Source organism: Mercenaria mercenaria, unplaced genomic scaffold (assembly GCF_021730395.1).
Source record: "Mercenaria mercenaria strain notata unplaced genomic scaffold, MADL_Memer_1 contig_1010, whole genome shotgun sequence".
Taxonomy (NCBI): domain Eukaryota; kingdom Metazoa; phylum Mollusca; class Bivalvia; order Venerida; family Veneridae; genus Mercenaria; species Mercenaria mercenaria.
The window spans coordinates 46,962-69,885 of NW_026458979.1; the positions used below are offsets into that span (position 1 = coordinate 46,962).

The 22,924-nt window shown below is 35.3% G+C and overlaps 1 protein-coding gene across 1 annotated transcript; it reads right to left on the reverse strand.

The window, feature by feature from the left end:
* Nucleotides 1-10,951: 10,951 nt before the first annotated feature.
* Nucleotides 10,952-18,873, reverse strand: LOC128551353 (multiple epidermal growth factor-like domains protein 10). Its single transcript, XM_053532203.1, has 4 exons — nucleotides 18,534-18,873; nucleotides 18,133-18,235; nucleotides 14,225-14,316; nucleotides 10,952-12,531 (listed from the first exon to the last, which is right to left on the reverse strand). The coding sequence occupies exons 1-4, from the start codon at nucleotides 18,871-18,873 to the stop codon at nucleotides 12,446-12,448; spliced, it is 621 nt and encodes a 206-aa protein (XP_053388178.1). The 3' UTR covers nucleotides 10,952-12,445.
* Between the last annotated feature and the right edge of the window lie 4,051 nt (nucleotides 18,874-22,924).

Genomic DNA, 22,924 nt, shown 5'->3' on the forward strand with positions numbered 1-22,924 from the left:
AAATGAACATAGAAATTTTCAAGGAAATGGTTACACTGTTGTAAAATAACAACCGAAAAAGACATTTAGTTCCTACTGTTGTTAAATGCTTTGATTTCCATTTCCGTATATCGGTGTGGAATTGATTTATCCTTGATTAGTACTTCAGTTATATTTTTTTCTGTGTATTTGAATGGAAAATTTTACCTAAAGTTTTTGCTTCTTCTGAAGTCCATGTTATCTTCTCATTTTTTTTACAGTAAATGAATTCTGTACATTTATCATAGTTGAGTTTAAGCCCTGAGATATGGGATCATTTATCATTTCGTTGAAACTTTCATAGAACCGTCGAGTAGTATAGTAGCGTCATCTGCAAACATACTATTTTTAACTTCTATATCAAGCATTTAAATACCTTTGATATTCCTATTTTCTCGAATGGCTATTAATAGTAATTATATCACCAAAATAAAAATATAAGGAGATAGAGGGCATCCTTGACCAACTCCTCGTCTAATGTAAAACATATCTGATAAAACAATTATAAAACAATTTAACCCAGTTCTTTAGAGTCTTTAGAGTTGGACCAAAATTAAAGAGGTCTAATGTTTTCTGTATAAAGTTGTAGTTAAGGTTGTCAAAAGCTTTTTCAAAGTCTGCAAAAAAAGAAGTCCAGGAGAATTGTTCTTTTAATAACATCATATAAGAGTCTTATATTTTCTCCTATATATCTACCACTTTGGTTATGATTTTGTAGTCTGTATTTAATAAACTTATTTGTCTTCAGTTTGGAAGGCAGGATAAATCTGTATTTGGTTTTGGTAACAAGCTGGCTAAGGAAACCTATTTCAAATGAATAATTAAAGGAATTTTTCAAGTCCATTTTTATTTCGTTATAAAATTATATATTTATTCCATCAAAAACTGTTCATTTTTCTATCAAAAATCTTACATCCAAATGTCAAAAGCCCTCTCTTCTACATATTTTCATTTCTCTAACAATTTCTGCTTTTTTACATCCTATGTTTTTTTTTCTTTTTTCTCCTATTTTTTTTTTTTTTTGGCTTGAAAACCAGTTTCGGGGACTATAGGAATGCGCTTTTCCGTCCGTCCGTCATTCTGTCATTCCATCATTCCTTCCGTTCTTCCGTTCGTCTGCAATTTCGTGTCCAGTCCTTAACTCTTTACTTGGCGCAAATGTATCCTATGATGAGACGACGTGTCATGCGCAAAACCCGGACCCTAGCTTAAAGGTCTATGTTACAATTGGAGGTCAAAGTTCAACATGGCTTTTTTTCTGTCCGGTCCATAACTCTGCCATTCATCTAAGGATTTTAATATAACTTGGCACAAATGTACCTCATAATAAGGCAATATGTCATGCACAACTTTCAGACCTTAGCTCAAAGGTCAAGGTCACTCTTGGCAGTCAAATGATAACATGGCTTGAACAGGGTCTGTTTAGTGTCCGGTCCATTACTCTGTCATTCATTAACGGACTTTAATATCACTTGGCACAAATGTTTTTCATGATAACACGACGGTTCTTGTGGAAATCCGTCATCCTTGTCTCAAATGTCAAGGTCACAATAGGAGGTCAAAGGTCAACAGAGCTTTTGTTCCTGTCCGGTCCATAACTCTGCTATCCATGAAGGGATTTTAATATTACTTGGCACGAATGCACCTCATAATAAGATGATGTGTCATACACAACTTTCAGACCCCTAGCTCAAAGTAAGTCAAAGGTCAACAGGGCTTTTTCCTGTCCGGTCCAGAACTCTGTCATCCATCAAAAGATTTTAATATTACTTGGCATAAATGTTTCCCATGATGAGACGACGTGTCAAGCACAACAACCAGAACCCTAGCTTAAAGATCAAGGTCACACTTGGAGACCAAATGTCAGTGGGACATTTTTCCTGTCCGGTGTATAACTTTGTCATGCAAAACAGGATTTGAATATTACTTGGCACAAATGCTCACCATGAGACGGGAGTATCATGCGCAAAATCCTGGTCCCTAGGTCGAAGTACAGGGTCGCACATAGAGGGCAAAGGTCAGATACAAGAATATCTTTGTCTGGAACATTTCTTCTTCATGCATGGAGGGATTTTGATGTAACTTGGCACAAATGTTCACCACCATGAGGCACACTTGTTTTTTAGAATTATGTCCTTTGTTTTACTTATTCATTACAGGTAGTAGGGAAAAATCGAGATCAGTTTTCTGTGGTACAACATGCATGTTACATCCAATTTGTACGTGCATTTTGACATGTTTCTACCTGGTAGACATATATAGTTGTTGTTTTTTTAACAATAAATAACTTATACGTTACCTTTTTTGACGATCGGCCTAAACAATGCTTTATATTAACAACTATAGGTTTTTATATATACAAATTTTAATCAAAGTGTTTTGTATATTTAGTACAATATTGTTTATACATTCTTGACAGATATCAGTTCATTATGTTATACTGCAGTAGAGATAATTAGGTGCCTTCCAGTAGGGGACTTTGTACTGCATGGCAATACTTCATTCACTTGTTGTGTGTGTTTTGTGTTATAATATCTTAGAGGAGTTAAGTCCAATTTATAGCGATGATTTATTGCGTGTTTTGTACCAATATGGAACAAATGTCACTTAAAATATTCAACACATCCTATGCCAGATCAAAAAAAACTTGGAAAACAAGTGTGTTTTTACAGTTTTATTTCATAATATGAGCTGCCTGACATATATATTTCCTACTTTAAGGAACTGGTCGTTTGGCATTGTGTGAGGTATGTGCATAAAGACATTTTACCCAGTTCCATTACATTTTATTTCTACAAATCGTTTTGAAAAGCAACAAGAAACTGCGATTTAATACATCATTGCTCACAGCAGTTTATTATTTCCTCTTGAAAGAAGCATAGCAGTTTCAAGAATTAGCCGTATTTTCTTGTCACGATACTCACTACAGCTTCGTCCCAAACATAATACACCCATGAAATATTTCGAATTAAATTGATCGTAGCCCAACTTTGAAAGCTTCAATTTAATGCACAATTGTAATCAGTTAAAACATGACGGTTATATATCTTATGTCTACGTATAGTGTCTTCGTGTTGCATCATATTGTACATATATAAGCATATGAAAGTAAAAATAAATGTTTTTTATCAGCTTAGTATAGTCTTTGAAAAAATGACGTCCTGTTTTAAAGGTAACTTACATTAATTTATTTGAGAGTTTTTAATATGTCAAATTACATAAAATGCTTAATTTCATTAGTTATAGCATAGAACAAAAGGCTGGCGAAAGTGCTTCCAAACTAAATAAATGAATACTTCCAGTCTGAGGTAAAAGGTGACATAGTCTATAAAACACTATTTTTAATCCTCTTTCCCAATTTAAAACAAATTCACAGTGAAACAAATCACCAGATAATGCATCACTGTTTACCGTAGTCTAAATCAAAATGGTCAAATCTGTTCATAAATTGTGTCATAGTCAAAGTACTGTGTAAGTGTTTCGATGCTTGAAGGCTTCAGTAAACATGACAATATCTGCATAACATTGAGTACCGACAAGGTCCCTTATTGATGATATTCCAATCAATTTACTAACATTTAAACTAATATTTTAGAAGTAGGCGTTTCAGTAATGATTCCAGTGCAGAATGTTTATCAATTTATGTACAGGAGAAACCACTCGTAACTGTGGATGCGCGAGACACGAAGGGTCGAATTCATTATTTTTCTTGAATCCACAGTTACGAAAGGTTTCTCTGACTTAAACAATTTCAGCAATTTTGTACGATTTCTGAAAAAAGTAATTTGTATAAAACAACAAAAAGTTCTTAATTTAAAGACTGCACCATAAAACCCCATTCGAATTTTACCATTCAAAAATCCACATACAGTTCGGACGCGAAATAATTGATTATGAGTTAAATCTTTTTAACATGGAGTTTTAACAGTTTATCATGTACAGGCCATCGGCGTAGTAGGAAGGGGTGTTATCTCATACTGGAGACTACAACAAGGTTAAAGGTTCGAACCGTAAACGCGGCGTATTTTGACCGTTTTATTTTTGATGTTTTTGGGGGTTTTTTGGGGTTTTTTTGTAGTTGTTGTTGTTGGGGTTTTTTCGCAAAATATTTTTCCTCTTTACCTTACCCAGTGATTTTATATGCATAACATTACCTTCAAAATAAACGTAAAAAAATGAAACAGAAATGACAATCTTAAACTGAAACGAAGTTAATTTGAAAAGCAATAATATATGAATAGTAGATAACATGCAAAGCGTAAATCCGCGCGCAAATTTTCATAATATCAGTAAAAAATTAAACCAAAGTCAGTTACGTTATCAGTTCTCTAAATCTCTAAATATTTTAAAAGAGCCAAATGACATGGTAAATAATGTTCAGACATTGTTGTATGTGCGTATATGTGCCAATATATAATTATACATGTAGTTGCGTGTATACAATGAATCAAGCACAACATCAAAGCTAACTCGCTAAGGTAATATTTATTTATTTTGTTGAGTTTAACGTCGCACCGACACAATTTTAGGTCAAATGGCGACTTTCCAGCTTTTAATGGTGGAGGAAGACCCCAGGTGCCCCTCCGTGCATAATTTCAGCGGGCACCTGGGTAGAACCACCGACCTTCCGTAAGCCAGCTGGCGCTAAGGTAATAAATTATATGAAAAGTAAGGTAGTTGATTTGATTGCTTTTTTTCTAAAACCTGAAGTTATTCATGCACTGCATATATAGGCAATGTACAAAATGCTAAAATGGGACTCACCCATATCAGAATTCCAGTTTGTTCAATCTGCCCATTGTTTTCACGTTTAGGGCAGTACACGTATAATAGAACTAAAAAGTATTTAAAAAAACACAGGCCGCCCTACACGACAAAAGTGAAACTGTTGCAGGCTTGGTTTGATTGGACGGTAGTAGAAATGCAAGCTATCGTCAACACCCTCTACCCCAGGGATGAGCAGAACACAATATTCATACATGTTACAAGTGCAAAATACATAAATTTATGGATGTATTAATACGGAGGTGAACATGGAACCATCAATGATACGCATAAACAATTGACAGAAAATAACATAACATAACATAACATAACATAACAAAACTTACATAATTAGCATAACATAACATAACATAACATAACATAACTTTATTGGCATTAAATGTCATAATACATTTATAGCCTCATACATTTGTATAATACAATAAACCTTTAGTGAAGTTTTGCTTAACAAAGCTAGAGTGTATGGTAAACACTCTGGGGCGACCTTTTACCGATTTTGTTCGAAACATTTTGTTACATCAATACACATGTCATGTGGTCTGTCTATAACGACAAGAAAGAGTTATATAACTGGATCAACATTTGTTTTAAAAGCAATGAAAATTAAGAATGGGTCTTTTTACACGTAACAATATTGAACACCCAATTCAATAATTATTTTGCACTGCTCTTTCAATCAACGTAATCGGCTGGAATATATACTTACACATAGCATATGTTAATATCAACACAATCAGCCAACTGATTACATGTGTGCATTAAATTATGCAGTTTGTTCGCAATAGTTCAGGGGTTATTTGTTTTCGTAGGACGAATATTTTTACCATTGAACATACCATTGCGTTACGAGTTTTTGATAATTTATCGTTGTTACTTATATTGTTACAATATTTTTGTGTACTGTTCTCAATGAATTATATAAACTTACAATGAAAATTGTTAAGCTTGATTTTGATTTTGCGTGAATTCATTTTAAACAGCAATTTGAAACTTTATATATCTTTTTCATGCAATTTGAAACTTTATATATCTTTTTCCTGTGTTATGTTTAGTTTTAGAAGTTTACTGGTAGCCATGCATGTAAAAAGCATATTAGACTTTTGTATGACTCACTGTTCTATTTTAGAACAATATGAGAATATATATATAAACTGGATTATTATTGTTTGTTGATTATATTTAAAATGACAGTGATTTCTTAATACATACTTCCTTTACCACAACAGTATCCAAGGAACTAATCTAGAATTACAATTTTAAGGCTAGCTTTACAAATTTGTTGCATCTGAAGACGATGATGTGTCTACACTTATATGCATGAATTACAATAAAAATTGGGTCTGGTATACGGAAAATTTACTGATAACGCTACGTCTTAAGATAACCTAATTCAAGGTCAACTTTTTGTAAAAGGTATCTAACGATCTGTGTTTTACTGATGCTTAACACAATTGAGACTGAAAGTTCTTTGAGGTGACTATACTGGTTCATCATCGAGCACTTACTCAGAAAGGAAACAACTTACATCTTTGCAATTGCTCCCGCAGAGAGACAGGTAAAAAAGCTTTCATGGGATTCAAAGGCTTTGGTCTTTTCTGATGCTTTTATCCAACAATCCTGAACCGATCCGTCGAGACAGACCAGAATAACTAGATCGTCTGCACATGAAATTATTGCAAGTATTACTAAAGCAGCTTCAATCATCATGAGCAAACTCTTAGAATATACATTAAGCCACAGACACTTGGGGTCAGGACCACCCCCAGCCACCCGACTCTCCTCCGCCCCTGCCTAAGTTGAGCGAATATTCTTCAGCATTTTAACCTGTATTGAGCATAGATGACGATAATAAAACGCAATTTGCAAGATTTCAACGTGTTTTAAAAAATGCATTTTACCATCAATTCATTTAAAATAAAAAGATTTGCAACAGTGACACTGACACTGGGAACAATTAATACTCAAGATTACGACTATGTTATATCGGATCATCACTTCCTATGATAAAAAATATAAGTTTGGTACCAAAGTACGCTATGTGCAGTTCATAGCAGGGATCTTTTCACAGGGAAGTGTTCCGTACAAGTAAGATTGATCGATTATTGATTTCTCGTCGGAACCCAAATGTCAATTGTCAGGTCCGGTACCGTTTGACAGAATGATTACAGAATCGTCGATTGATACCAGGGATTCATAGGTAGATGCTAATTTAAAAGCTAAAACTACTTTCAGTTTCACTGTTTCAAATCTTCTTATTTAAAGACAATTCAAGGTATAAATGCATTTTTTAAAACACGGTGAAATGTTTCAAAATATGTTTTATGATCGTCATCTATGCACAATACATGTTCATTGAAACCTATGTTGCATCATATTTTTATCCCGGAAGAGCGATATAAAGATTCAGTTTTTCCGTTTGACAGAATATCCGTCCGGATCACTGGCGGGATTGTTTATAAACGAAATCGTTTTACATGAAAACTGCTTTTCTCACTGGATCCTGTCAGGTATTAACTTGAGAAAAATCCTGTATTTTCAAGGCAATTCATTTGCTGTTCACATACGGTTTTTATGCTCTCTAAAGAGGAACACTTAGCCGCCGCTTCATCCGTCCGTCCGTCCTGCCAGTATTGTATTTCTCAGGAGCCACTGGCTGGATACAGCGACAATTCGTAGGAAACTTTCCTATCAGTAGGAAATGCGCACCGTTGTCTTTTTGTTCCAGTCGGATGATTTTGATTTTTCCCTTAATTATTGTCCTTTGAATACTCAAAACAAGAATACTATAGTACCATTTTTGTTCAGAGTTTTTCTCAGCAATTATTCGCCGGACTTCAGCAAAGCTTCATAAGAAGCACTATTCCCAAGAGGACATGCACATAATATCTTTATGTTCTTGCCGGATTTACATTGAGTTATTGCCCTTCAATTATTCAATACTAGTATACTCTAGTACCATTTCTTGTCCAGAGTATTCCTTACTAACCACTGGCTAGAATTCAGCGAAACGTCATAGAAAGCTTCATTCCGAAGATAGCATGTGCATATTATCTTCTTATATCGGTTGGTGGATTTTTCACTGAGGTGCTCCCATTTGACTATTCAATATTAGAATACTATAGTAATATTACTTGTTCGGAGTATTCCTCAGTAATAACTGGCTAGAATGCAGGAAGCTTCACTCCCAAGAGCAGATGTGCATATTATCTTTATGTTCCGGTTGGTTGATCTTCCAAGCCGAAGGCGGATGGATAGGATGCTTTTGGCGTTGTCTGTCCGTCCTTCAATATTTCCGTCTGTCCGCCCGTCCGTCTGTCCGAAACAATATCTTAAGACATTTTATTGAGTATTTAACTAAAACATGGTAGAAATGCTAACTGCTGTAGGGAAATGCCACCCTGCAAGTTTGGGTCATTTTGCATGTGTAAGACAAGATCTGTAGGCCTTTGTATATGACTTCAAATCACTTGCCCCTCATCGATGTGGGTTCGAGCCTCACTCGGTGCGTTGAATTATTCATGTGAGGAAGCTATACAGCTGAGTTACGGAAGGTCGGTGGTTCTACCCAAGTGCCCGCTCGTGCTGAAATAATGACGAATGGGCACCTGGGGTCTTCTTCCACCATCAAAGCTGGAAAGTCGCCATATGACCTAAAATCGTATCGGTGCGACGTTAAACCCAACAAAATAAATAAATAAATTGTATATGTATATATATTGTTTTATTCCATTTTTGTCCGGAGTCATATCGCAGACATAGTCAAAAGATTTCAATGAAACATCTTAGAAATGGTAAATGCTTAGGGGCAATGCAGTCCTGCAAGTTTCTTTTAGATTTATTGACGAAGACCAGATTTATGGCCCTTTACAATTTTATTTATGGTACATATATTGTGATTTTATTTCATTTTTGTCCGTATGGAGCCATAATTTAGAACTGGTTTGTAGGATTTCGATAAAACTTGGTAGAAATATTAACTGCTACCTCCTTTAGTTGGATTGTTTGAGGAAAACGAGATTTATTGTCCTTTGTCCTTATACATATAATACACAAACAGTCCAATTTATGTGCGATCGGAGTCATATCTCAGACATGGTTTAATGGATTTCAGTAATACATGGTAAAATTGTTAGGTGCTCTAGGGAAATGTGGCCCTCAAGTTTCAGACAGATTACCTGACGAAAATGAGATTTATGGCTATTTGTACACTTTTTGCTATGGAATATTGTGATCAAGCTTAGTGACCAAGCTTAGTACATGTATAGCTTATTTGGAAACTGACGTACAGTATGCGTTCTGGTCACTGAGTTTAAGGTCAAGGTAGCTGTTACGAAAAATAGAATTTTTTTTCCCGATCAATAACTTCAGTAAGAAATGTGGTATTGCGTCCAAACGTGGAATTTAGGAAGCTTGCACGGAGGCCATGGTTTTAAATGTATTTTTGGTTGCTTTGGTCACGGTCAAGATCATCGTTACTAGAAATAGAAAAGTGGTTTTCTCACGATAACTTTAGCTAACGTCAGGAATAAGGAGAGCAAACCAAAACTGGTAAATATGTAGTTTTTGTGTTTGTTTTTCTTCGTTCATTTTTGGTAGCTAAGGTCAAGGTCACTGTCACTAAACAACTAAAAAAAGTTTCGACTGAACAGCTTCATGACAATAATTCAATTGCATTTAAATGCTTTTTTGTAGGCATAGAATGGTTCTTCAAGGGCGAGTTCGCGGAGAATACCAATTCGCTGATATTTGCTTGTTCGCTGAGTTAATGCCATTTATTGTTTTGAAAATAAGGATACTGTAACGCCATCCTTGTCGAGAGTATTTCACATCAACCACTTGCTAGAATTCGGCGAAACATCATAGGAAGCTTCACTCTAAAGAAGAGATGCGATTGGTAACTACCAGTTGGTTGAATTTTCATAGAGTTTTTTGGTTGCTGTCATTCAATCATTCAATATTAGTATACTAGAGCATCAGTATTTCTTGAAACCCCTGGCTGGAATTCAGCAATACTTCATTGCAAGCTGTGCTCTTTACTCTTAGGAGATGCGCATATTAGCATCATGTTCAGCCCTAATGATTTAATGATATTTACTGAGTTATTTACTTTTGATGATTCAACATTAATCAACTATAGCGCCAGCCTCGTCCGGAGTATTCCTGAGGAACAACTCGCTGAAATTCAGCGAAATTCAGCGAAAATATATAGGAAGCTTTATTCCCAAGAGGAGATTTGCATATCTTGTGCGTGTTTTTTTTTTCTCGATAACTACTTGTTGAAGTTCTAAGAAACTTCTTTGGAAGCTTCGCTGCTAAGAAGAACAATGTGCCCATTCCGATTTTGTGATTTTAATATGCAACAATCACATTTTTTGGTTTTACTGATATTTTTGCTATTTTTGAAATGCTGTGTCAGGGCCGAATTTTTTTTTATGCCACTTACACCCCTGCTTACTGTCTTTCGAAGGGGCCTCCGCGGCCGAACGGTTATGGTCGTTGACTTCAAATCACTTGCCCCTCATCGATGTGGGTTCAAGCCTCACTCGGGGCGTTGAATTCTTCATGTGCGGAAGCAATCCAGCTGTCTTACGGATGGTCGGTTGTTCTACCAAGGTGCCCGCTCGTGGCGAAATAATGCACGAATGGGCACCAGGGGTCTTCTTCCACCATCAAAGCTGGGAAGTCGCCATATGACCTATATTGTGTCGGTGCAACGTTAAACCCAACAAAGTAAATAAATAAATAAACTGTCTTTTGAACTGGGCGTTTGGACAAAGTTCGTCGATATCTGCAAATGTGTTGAATCGCACTTATGCGATTGCTAATATTTAGGAATTTGGAATCAGTCAGTATGTTCTTTTTTAATATCTAATAGAAATTATTTAAATCTTGGAAGCATGTCAAAACGTTTGAAATAGTTCGTACTCAAAACAAATCATATGTAAATTATTATTCTTGAAACATTGTTCCTGTGTACTGAACTGTTTAAATGATATTCAAAGGTATTGTTAATGCTAAGTTTTAACTAACGAGAAATAAAAATAATTGTTACAAAATCTTGAAAACATTCTTTTGGAGGTGTTTTTTTTTATTTGTGCGCCCAAGTTATTGATGTTTAAAACATGTTATCACTTATGAAAACAACACATTCAGTCTTCGTACGATATATTTACGAAAGAATAGCGACAATTCATGTTTGTTTTGTGTACAACAAAATATAACGTCTGCAGACGCCTTTGGGTTATGTTGGTGTCTACGACCTTCGGTCTCGATCTACAATAATCCTTTAGGTTTCTGCAGATGTTAATACACAAAAAAAAAACGTTTATAAAACTTTTAATGATAAATTCCAATGTCATGTTTATCAAAGGAAGAAATAACGAAATCGTTTGAAAACCTTCAATACATGTATGCTTTTGGCAGTGTTGTTGATTTCTGGGCCCCGGTTATTGACATTTAAAACATGTTTACCGTTTCCAAGAACAAAAGAATGGTGATTAAAAATGTACTGGAATCGCAAAGTCATCACATAGGAAATCAATACATTTAGCCGTCGTGTCTTGACTTTTTATGCAAGAATAGCGACAATACACTTTTTTGCATTTTCGTTCGAACATATCTCAAGGTCTTCTGCAGACGTAAATACACAAGAAAACTTATATTATCCCTAAAAAGATTCAGATAATTTGTTATATTAGCTGTTCATCACTTTTCAACGGATCTAATGTTACATATATTTTCGTAATTTAATAATGGATATTTTATCACTGCAAGTTATTAAATCATCCATCTTTGTATCAGTTACTCTAATTCATCGATTACCAGTATAAAAAACAAAGACAAATATCAAACAGGGAATGCTACGTACCAAAAACGCAGCCTCCACAAAACGAAACCCACAGCACGTAGACGTACACACACGCACACGCACACGCACACGCACACACACACACACACACACACGCACGCATGCACGCGCACACACACACGCACACACCAACACACACACACACTCGAACACAGAACAAAACGAACAAACAAAGGAACACTTTTGATTTATCCACATTCAAGTGGTCGCAAAACGTTTACTTTTTAAGATGCCATTTGTAATCAGGTCCATCAAACAATTCGGTGTAAGTAATAAGGGCTGTCAATCTGCCACAATTTGGTTTTCAGGTGTTTGTGTCGTTTGCAATCGCATGTCTAGTTCAGTTTCTTTAGCCGTTTTCAGTGCTTGTTTAATACTCTTTCCTTGATCATCGCCATTTTTTATTGAAAAGTTTGCATCGATTTTAGAACTGTCTGTTTCCTGAATTATATCTTCTGAGTTTTCTTTCTCCTTATGTATATCTGTGTTCTTGTTTTCTTTGTTCTTTGACTTTTTTATGTCAATCATATCAGCTTCGCAAAGTTCGGAAAAGTGTTTAGATTTAGATACCTTACCAATATCTGTATTTTCAAGACATCGTCTTGATGTGTTAAAACAATCTGGTTCAGCAACATCAGTAGTTTCAGCATCATTTCCAGTAATGTCTGAGCTAGATGGTGGGACGTTTTGTGGTTTACTTTTATGTTGTTCTTTAGCTTCCGTGCTGAGAGGAATACTTGAATATATGTCGTTAATTTCATAACACTTCCTTGACTAGTTGTCAGCATTAAGGGTATCTGCATTTTCGAGTGAAGTGTTGTTTGAGTACAAACCATCGAGACATATTTCTGTTGTTGTAGCTACAAGCATAAAACCCGGCAGTTAAAAGCAAGTACACACAGTTCGTGACAAGGTCACCATAAATGTATTGCTATTTAAATGGTTTACATGAAAATAAGTCTTATCAAATCATATATCTGCAAAAATATGTCATCTACCGTACTTGTCAAGCCGTTTGTATTCAAGGGACCTTACTTCCAGACAGTTCAACCTCTTAATTACAGTATCACGCTAAAATGATACAGGTCTTAAATTGCTTTGACGTCTAAGTGCTAAAATTGTCCTAAAGGAAGTTAATGATAGCTTTAAGACAATTGGAACATGACCTGTCCCTGGAGACCACAATTTGCAAAAGAAAAATGGATAACTTTTGTTAACGAACCTCTTAGCTCTAGGTCGGTCCGGTCACCATACCCCTAAACACTGTCTAGGTCTGTTTACACCGGACAGGAAGTGACTACTAACTAAAACATATAGATTATCCCTGAACATAGTTCCATGTTGTTGATAAAATATTGTATTATACGACAGCTAAACTTTTGGGTTTAGTTTATTACTTATTGTACTGAAAAAAGATATAGACCTCGGTCATTTTTTCCATTTCCAGGTTTTAGTTCTACATTTAGTAATGGTCTACATACCTTGCTCAAATCAGTTTTCATTGGAGCATTTCTAGATGGTGTTGTTTTTCTAAATTGATTAGTTGTCTTATATGTAAACAACATCTCAGTAATTTTGTTAGAAAGACGACGTGCTATTTTAACTGCCTAAATACAATGTACAGTTTTTGTATGATTGAAATGTTCCAAATTGTGAAAATGATATTTTCATGTTGAATTCTTTATATGAAATAAAGAAGGAAATGAATCAATATATTGTTGAATAAGGGTTAAAGTTGAAACTGGTCTAGATAAGAAGTAGTCTAAAACATAGCTCCGTGCTGTTGATAGAATAAGGTATAATGAGTCATATAATCATATAATGATGTGACAGCTAATTTTTTGTTTAGATTTACTGCTGATTGTATACAGACCGGATCTAATCTAGACCACAACTATTGTCCATTTCCAGTTTTTATTTTTATGTACTGGCTAAATGTTTAGCTTTAATTGCTTAACAACAATTTTCTTTGGAGCATTTTTTTCAGAGTGAGATGTTTTCCAAAACCGAATACTATCTTATATCTAATATACCTTCTCAATATGTGTTCTTCATTTTTAGTAGAAAGACGTTATAGTGACTACAAAATTACTTGTAAAGGTATTATATCATTGAAATGTTCTAAAGTAATGTCTCGATGTTTTATCGTTTATAAAATAAAGAAGGAATTGTTTTCGCGAAATATAACTTCACATGACTTTTTTTGTGTAAGTTAATCCGTTAATATCTATGTAAATTGTCCATCTAAACCTTTAGTGGCCTCCGTGGCCGAGTGGTTAAGGTCGCGGACTTCAAATCATTTGCCCCTCATCGATGTTGGTTCTAGTCTCACTCATGATGAAATAATATATGTAAGGGCACCTGGGGTCTTCCTCCACCATAAAAGCTGGTTCGGCGTTAAACCCAACAAAATAAAATCAATTGTATATAGCATATTAACTAGACTCTTCTTACAATATTTTTACCACGGCAGCAGATCCGATTTAAGATTGACGCTGAATGCGTTTTTCTACATTTTTACCCACTAGTATGTGATGTAACGAAATCCCTTACCAGTAGTATCGGCTATTTCATCGTATACCTGCTCAGTCATTTCTTGCGTAGATGTTTCTAGGTTGCCACAGCGCTTCTCTCTGCGTACTACCCTGACAAAATATATTCGATATTCAGAACTGTCTTTGTATAAATATAAAAACTGTCTATACGTACGATAATCATGACCTTATACCAAGCTAACGTAACTACAGCTCTTTAAACTTGTTGGTACTAATATAAAACTATTCAACGCCTTAACTGTTTGTCCCGTTCAACCTAAATGTCACTGATGAGTTTGGTATTCCTGCAATGTTTTTGAATCTATCTTGCAAGCTACTGATGCACGAATAAGATGCATCGTTTAATCATTTTTTAACACTTGTTTTCATTTAATAATGTAAATAATTAATTCACATGTATTTACAATGTAATAAAATCTATGAGAAGATCATTTGCACCCTTAGAATAGAATGCAGTCAAGCAAAATAATAGCATACTCGGTTTGATTAAGTAAACTATTGAATCACAGTGTTGTGATGTTTGTTTGTTTTTCTTTCCTTTTTTACTTATTTGTTCTCAGTATAATGTGGTTGTCAGCCATGAAATCATGATCCTTTGAGTGAATCATGTAACACCTATATGCCACTCTATTAAGTGACTAAGCTGACACGATTTCTTGCACAAAGTACCATATCAGCCATGAACGGATATAGAAAGTAATTGAAATATATTTTCCGTCGGTTAGGCGATGCGAATTAGGAGGGAAATATTTTCCTCGAATAGGTATAGATCCTTTGTTGTATCAGGCCAATCAAAATCTTGTTTTGATGGTTGTTTTGTTGGTAGCCTTAGTAACGCTGGTAAGGCAAGTTATCGTGCCGATTGTTGTGATTTGTATGGTCATTCAGCTTTGGGCACCTATGCTTTCAAACAGATTATTTTTTAAATCTATTTCACTGGAAATTATTTGTTACTTTATTTAAAAATGTTTATATATATATAGACATGAGAAGTGAATGTTATGCATGTTCAATCATTGAATTGATATTTATGAATTGAATGGTATTTGAAGTTGTTATATGATTCATGTCAGTATTTTCTTATATGTAAATGTAATGGATATGATATTATTGGAAGAAGAAACAATGTAAGCTAATCGTGCCCATGTGCTCATTACATATTATACAATATATGAAGCATATTGTGTTTTTGTTCTTTTGGTGCAAAGATCTGTGTATGTTTAAGGAAAGCCCAATTCTGTATAATCCAGTATATGTCCATTTATCACATGTTATAACAAATACGTTAAAACGTCATCTTGTATTATTATCGACTCGCTGTTTTTAAATCGGTATCACACCTGTCGATCGATTATCACATCTCGTTGGTTCTGTTACTTTTCACACTAGTCCGTCGGACTCCGCGGTAGTTATAAGTTATTAGATTTGTATCAAGAAATATGCATGAGTTCTGCAGCGGAAATATTGCGCGACTTTAGCATTATTATATCGCGAAAGAATGCAGGAGTGCATATTTCTCGAAGCGAATCTAATAGTCTTTTTATTATGCATCTACATTTGAACTTTTTATATAAATGATACAAATTTGTTTTTAGGCCTGAGTGAAATTGAAATATCGCCGTTAAAGAACATATTTACACTCGCACAATTTTTCGTTGTTACTTTTGACGTTCATTTCGAATGAACAGCAACAGGAAAGGCGCGAAAGTTACGTCATCGCTGCTTAGTGATAACCGACCGCTGTTTTGACGACGTCCGCGTATAGTCAGGGAGAACGTTCCTTAGATAACGTCGCACTTGTTCCGTCTGGCGAACAGAATGGCCGGGAAGCTGATTTTAAATGCTAAATGCTACAATTTATATGCAATTCATAATATTATATAGTTTACAAATGGAAAGGAAATATAATGTAAGCATAAGAAATGAAACTATTTTTTTTCGATATTCATGCGAAATGACCGACAGAATAGGATCGGCAAATTAAACATGAATCGCTAGACTAGCTCTTAGACTATGATATATCATTTTTTACATTTTTGTGATTAAATATAGTGAACTTAGCCAGTCTATATTCTATGTCCGATATCACCATGATAATTTCAACATCATTCCTCTGTGAAAATCTCTAAAATAGACTGGCTTTTGTCTCTGTGAAATTAAATTCGCCAAAAAAAAAAGGAAAAATGAAGAAATATATATTTATCAGTCTAGTGGCTAGTCTAATGAATAGCTAGCGCGATTCATGGATTTACCGATCCTATTCTGTCCTTCATTTCGCATGAACACCGAAAAAAATCATTTCATTTCTTAAATATTTACATTCGCCCTACTCTTTTTCATTGAAAATTATGACGTTAATTTCGTATAAACAGCAACAGGAAAGGCGCGAAATTTACGTCATCGCTGCTTAGGGATAACCGACTGCTGTTTTGACGACGTTCGCGTATAGTCATGCAGAACGTTCCTTAGATGACGTAGCAGTTATTCCGTGTGTTTAACAGAATGGACGGGAAGCTGATTTCAGTGTTAAATGCCACAAAATATTTGCAATTTATAATATTATTTTGTTTACAAATGGAAAGGAAATATAATGTAAATATATTAAATGAAACTATTTTTTCGGTGTTCATGCGAAATGAACGACAGAATAGGATCGGCAAATTAAGCATGAATCGCTAGCGCATTCATGGATCTGCCGATCCTATTCTGTCGTTCATTTCGCTAGCGCGATTCATGGATTTGCCGATCCTATTCTGTCGTGCATTTCGCATGAACACAGAAAAAAATCATTAAATTTCTTAATTAAACGCGACGGCATACATGAAATTGACGTCACAAATGACGTCATACACCCGATATGAAATTTCAATGTCAATATGGAAAAATATTGACGTTCAGGTTCCATTGAAATTTAACAAAGTTTTTAATGAGTATGTAATAATAAACGAAATAGATCAATTCGACATGATATGAACGTACTAGTAAATTAGTTCTTATGTACAGGCTCCATAATAGTGTCACTTACGTTTTATGGCTACTGTTCAAATTGCTTTAGGCCTACCAAAATAGGAGACGCCTGGCAAATCTGTCGTAACTATCAGAAAAGGAGATTGTCTTATAAATTCTGACAGAGACAATAATTGTCTTTGTTATTGCTAACTTCAAGTTTTTAGATTTATCAAAGCTCGGTAAGGTCATCAAAGCTCGGTAAGGTTATCAAAGCTCGGTACGGTTATCAATGCTCGGTAAGGTTATCAAAGTTCAGTGAGGGTATCAAAGCTCGGTAAGATTATAAAAGCCCGGTAAGGTTATCAATGCTCGGTAAGGTTATCAATGCTCGGTAAGGTTATCAAAGCTCGGTAAGATTATAAAAGCCCGGTAAGGTTATCAATGCTCAGTAAGGTTATCAAAGATCGGTAAGGTTATCAATGCTCGATAAGGTTATCAAAGATCGGTAAGGTTATCAATGCTCGATAAGGTTATCAAAGCTCGATAAGGTTTTCAAAGCTCGGTAAGGTTATCAATGCTGGGTAAGGTTATTGCTGGGTAAGGTTATCAATGCTCGATAAGGTTTTCAAAGCTCTGTAAGGTTATCAATGCTCGATAAGGTTTTCAAAACTCGGTAAGGTTATCAATGTTCAGTAAGGTTATCAAAGTTCAGTGAGGGTATCAAAGTTCAGTTAGGTTATCAAAGCTCAGTGAGGTTATCAACAACCTAATGGTAAACGCGAAAATCAGTCCCATGGATTCAGATGAAACGACAATTTATTTAAACTGCTGCCATTACACACATGCGGCTGATAAAAGGACTTAGTTTCATGAAAACTAGTCGACCTGTTACACAGTTTCCTTCCAGTCAGCCGGTTACTGGAAACAACACAGCTATTTGACCTGTTGTGTACTTACCTTCTTATTAGCACGACAACTAGTACTAATATAACCGATGATGTGACACCAGACAAACAGCCAATTAAGCCGACTAGAGTGGAATCAAAGCCAGTTTTCACGGCTGAAATAATACAATATTTTTACGTTACTGCTAAGATTGAGCGTTGCAATTGATTGAAAAAAAGGTGTTTACATCAGCCTGTTCGTGTATGATGCATTATAAATTCAAGACCTTTATAGGGAACGGTCAATTGCCAAATCAACACTAGGATTTATAAACTGGTTAATGGTACATACTCCCACCCGCCATATTCAAAAGTTAAAGATATATAGCCATCTAAATTTGACATTAATATTAGTAAAGAGACGAAGAAGGAGCATTTAGAAGCATAGAATAAAAATAATTAATAGTTATTTACTCTTATTACAGAAATTTCCATCAAATCCAGATTCACATCCTTGCAAACATTGTGCCGTTTCTCTATCACAAATACTGGCTTTACAATTTTCGCTACATTTATAGTTGCATATGTCACCATGCCAACCAGAAGTGCATCCGACGTCACACAGCCCAGATATCTGATTACATGAAACGTTGGAACATGTATTACTGCAAGTCTCTTCACATGTATTACCATACCAACCGGAAGCACATCCGCTATCACAATATCCTGTTTCTTGACTACACAATATATTAGAACACCTGATACTGCACGTTTTTTTTGCACGTGTCGCCATACCAACCTGGAACGCATCCATCATCACAGCGTCCCGCTTGTTGATTACATGACGTCATGAAACAAGTGTTGCTGCAAGAGTTTTCACACATATCGCCATACCAACCTGGAACGCATCCAGCATCACAGCGTCCTGATTGTTGATTGCATGACGTCATGAAACAAGTGTTGCTGCAAGAGTTATTGCACGTGTTTCCATACCAACCATGAGCGCATTCCATTGTCACATTGTCCTGTTTGTTGAACACAAGACCTACCAAAACACGTTTTGCTACATAAATTTAGGCATGTGTAGCCAAACCAACCAGGGACACATCCAGCATCACAGCGTCCTGATTACTGGTTGCAGGACCTGTTGAAACAGGCATTGTTACAAGTTTTTTCGCATATGTCCCCGTACCATCCTGATACACAACCATAACGACAATTCCCTGAAACTTTATCACACTTGTTTGTGTTTGTTATAGGATCAATACAGTTATGATTGCATTTTTTATCACACTTTTTACCGAAAAAGCCATCGATACAAGTGGTTGTGCAGTGTCCGCTTAAAATATCACACTCTGAGCACTATGCCATCGTTGTTTGATAGACAATGTCCGCATTTTTTATCGCACGCTATACCATAGTAGCCACCAGCACAAGCAGTTTTACACTCAACAAACAGGAATGTACATTTAACCAGTCCCTCATTGTCCTGTAGACAATGTCCACATTTCTTGTCACAACGATGCCCATAATTAAGAAATAATAAATCTGTTCCTATATTTTATCAGTTAATAAAATATGGGCAGGAGTTTGGATGCGTAGTAATTAAACACGAGTGCGTAGCACGAGTGATTTAATTATTCGCATCCAAACGACTAAAATTATTGGAACAGATTTATTATTTCGATTCTAACAACGCAAATAATTCGCATCTTACAGTACTACATTTTCAGCGTAATACGTCATTCGGGTCATATGCTGTTACAATTTACCCCCTATGGTTAGAAAGTGTTGCATAGCCAATGGAACGTATAGATATTTGTTTCTTTTTTATCAGAATTTGGAGAAGTATTCATAAATTAGTAATCTAACAGCTCGCAAACTAATTATGAACAGAATCATCAAATTTGGCGAGTTGACCCTGTATTACGAGTGACGAGCTTAACTTTTATATGACGTCACATCATTATGACGTCATACTTTATGTCATACATTTATGACGTCACCACTGAATCTTAATTGAGCTAATTGAATTCGCTCGAAGAGATCAGAACGTGTTTTACGGTCCTACACATAAGTCAGTATGACTTTTATCATATTTATGTTTTTGAAATGCTGTTTTCAACCGTTTGGCCATGAAATAATTCGTATGTAATGGAACTGAAGTAGAATCTCTTATGTCACAATCATAGGGGGTGAAATGTAACAGCCAACCATATTTTATCGTAGATTCATGTATAGGCGATTTCGCTATATGTTTAAAGCAATTGCTGCGGATCGTGTTAGAATAACTGTTAGAACACGTCCTCTCGCAATCTCCGAAAATACGATCACATTTGACAACGCTCTTATTGTCCGGTAGGCAATGTCCGCATTTCTTGTCACAACGAGCACCATAGTAACCGCCGACACACCGGGTCGTGCAGTCTCAAAAGAAAGACGTACATACGTACCAGATCCATATTATCCGGCACACAATGTCCACATTTCTTATTACAACGGCACCCATAGTATCCATCCATGCAAATATTCGAACAATAGCCATTGTTGATGTTGCATTTTTGCCATCCCTTAGTTTCCGGGCGACAATTGTTGCAATGATTAACACTGTTAGGACAAGGATTCAAACATTCTACCACGATACACCTCCAAATATGTACATAGAACAAACAAGACAAAAAGATAACATGTAAAACAACTGAACTAAGAGAAAATAATGTATGTATATCAGTCATACTAAATTTTACGTATGAGTAATTCAATTCTTCGTGAACTTGCCAGTTATTTATTGTTGGCCATCTCCTTCTCCAAAGGTATCTGATGTAAAATGTCTACGCAAACTGCAACGACACAATATTGAAACACTTTGTACATTATCTTCTTTTTTTTGTAATTTATGTTTACATATCTATCATTGGCAGTTAGTGCGGGAATGTGCCTTAAATAAAATATGAATACGAAATCGTTTAAGTTAAAGAACAGTTCACAGTTCATATATTTAGCGTTCAGTTTTCTATGGTGGACTATTTCTGCCATTTCTTTCTGGTGTGTCAGCGTGTTAGAAGAGCGTCAACATGCCAACACAACAAATGCCGTATATTTGTCACATTGGTGCGCTAATTATCGTTCTTTCGTATTGGCGCCTTTTAAACGCACCAACACACCTGCACGAAATGGCAAAAGTAAATCATAAGATCTTTATAAAAACTTACCTTATAACATATTGCCATATCAATAATTTATAAAACTAATGCTAGAATAAAATGTAAGAAACAAAACAACAGCTAAAGATAAAATAATTGCCTTGAGAGGGAAATAAATTTGACACCAGTCATTTCCTTTCTTACATCGAAAACATGCATCATTTCCTGAATTTGTTTACTATACAGCGTTAAAACAGCGTAAGTAGAGCTACTTGCATTTCACCAAAGGTATTCTAGTTTGAAAAAATGAAAAATTTAATTACATATAGTCAGTTGAGAAAACTTTCTGTCCAAGAAAAAAAATCTATTCTATTTTCCCTACTTCCCCAGGAAACTTGTTACTAAATATAGTACTTTGCTTCCCGTACACCAGTCAAATAATATTTTTACGTGTTTAATGAAGAAAGCCGTAAGCAAGTGTATGTAAATTCAGTAAGTTGTTAATCACTTAGCAACATTGATCTCATTTTGGGCAGTGCTAAATACTGGTTAACATTAAGAACGTTTGGTAACAGTATAATCATTTCAACATCAATTTCATTTATAACATGAAATAAAAAAGCGGACATTCCACAGGCATCCCAACACTACAAATTGCTCAGATGACGGTAGTGAAAATGCATGCTGCCTCAATTTGTTTTAAATTTTAAATTAAATGATTACACTTTAGCATTGCAGAATATAGTTAAACATCAATTTGATATTTGAAAATAACATTCCAGTATAGTAACTTCTTACAGTTATTGAAGCATCTTCAATGGTGAAGACTTTGAGTATCGTGCGGACTCAATAGGAGATGGATATTTGTCAGTGTCCATAGAGACAAAACGGTAGAAAATTATAAAGAAAATCGTAAAGTGTCCCCTATCTCTAATTTCGCATTGCCGTTGTTCTCTGAACTATTTCTAATGTGTTGATTTTATTCTGTGTGTTAGGGCTCCAAATATAATACGTAAATTCTATCAGGGTCTTATTAGAATCTATCTGTTATTTGCAGCTTTAGACCCGTGCAAATGACTTCAACCTAGAGTTATATTTGCTTTAGATGTTACATGCTTGATGTTACATGCCTAGGAGTGTTGCTTAGGGAGATCTTACTTTTTTAGCAGAAGTAACGCTCTCCAGTACTTTTAGTTCAGACAAGAAAACTTTGAGCATATGGATGATAGTTTGTAACCCTTAGATTGTGACAGAAGAGTTCTTTTTCATTAGCTTGGTCTCTTCATTTCTCGTTTTTACCATTTTCTCTGGTAATAATATATGTTAAAAGAAGGGTAAGACCAAAGGTTTACCTTCGGGCATTATATCAGTCAGGGGCGAGCTGTGTGATTCCCTAACCTGTCGAGGGATTTGGCCAAAAATAAGTTGGAAGCAAAATATCCAAAGACTGCAGCTTACACTTGACCATGGAATACGCAAATTTATGAATACGTGTTAAGATAAGAATCAAATACCGGTACTCGTTTTTTTTTTCAGTATCTATAAATAATTTAATGCATTAACAATATAAGGAAATATGACCTGTTTTATATATTTTATTTCTTGTACAACTGTATTCATTCTCATAAAAGGCCGGTCAGCGGCGTGCGCACTCTCGTTACTCCAGTAAAATAACATGAAACATGATAACTGCAAATTTTAGAAATAAATAGCTATAACATA

Bases quoted from the DNA above. Each gene is read 5' to 3' on its own strand.
- LOC128551353 (XM_053532203.1), bottom strand. From the start codon at position 18,873: ATGGATGCGTTCCAGGTTGGTATGGCGACACGTGCAAAAAAAACGTGC. The intron at 14,317-18,132 runs GTAAGTACACAA...ATATTTTGTCAG, and splicing joins GTTGTCGTGCTAATAAGAAG to GGTAGTACGCAGAGAGAAGC. The intron at 12,532-14,224 runs GTAAGGGATTTC...TTATGCTTGTAG, and splicing joins TGAAATAGCCGATACTACTG to CTACAACAACAGAAATATGT.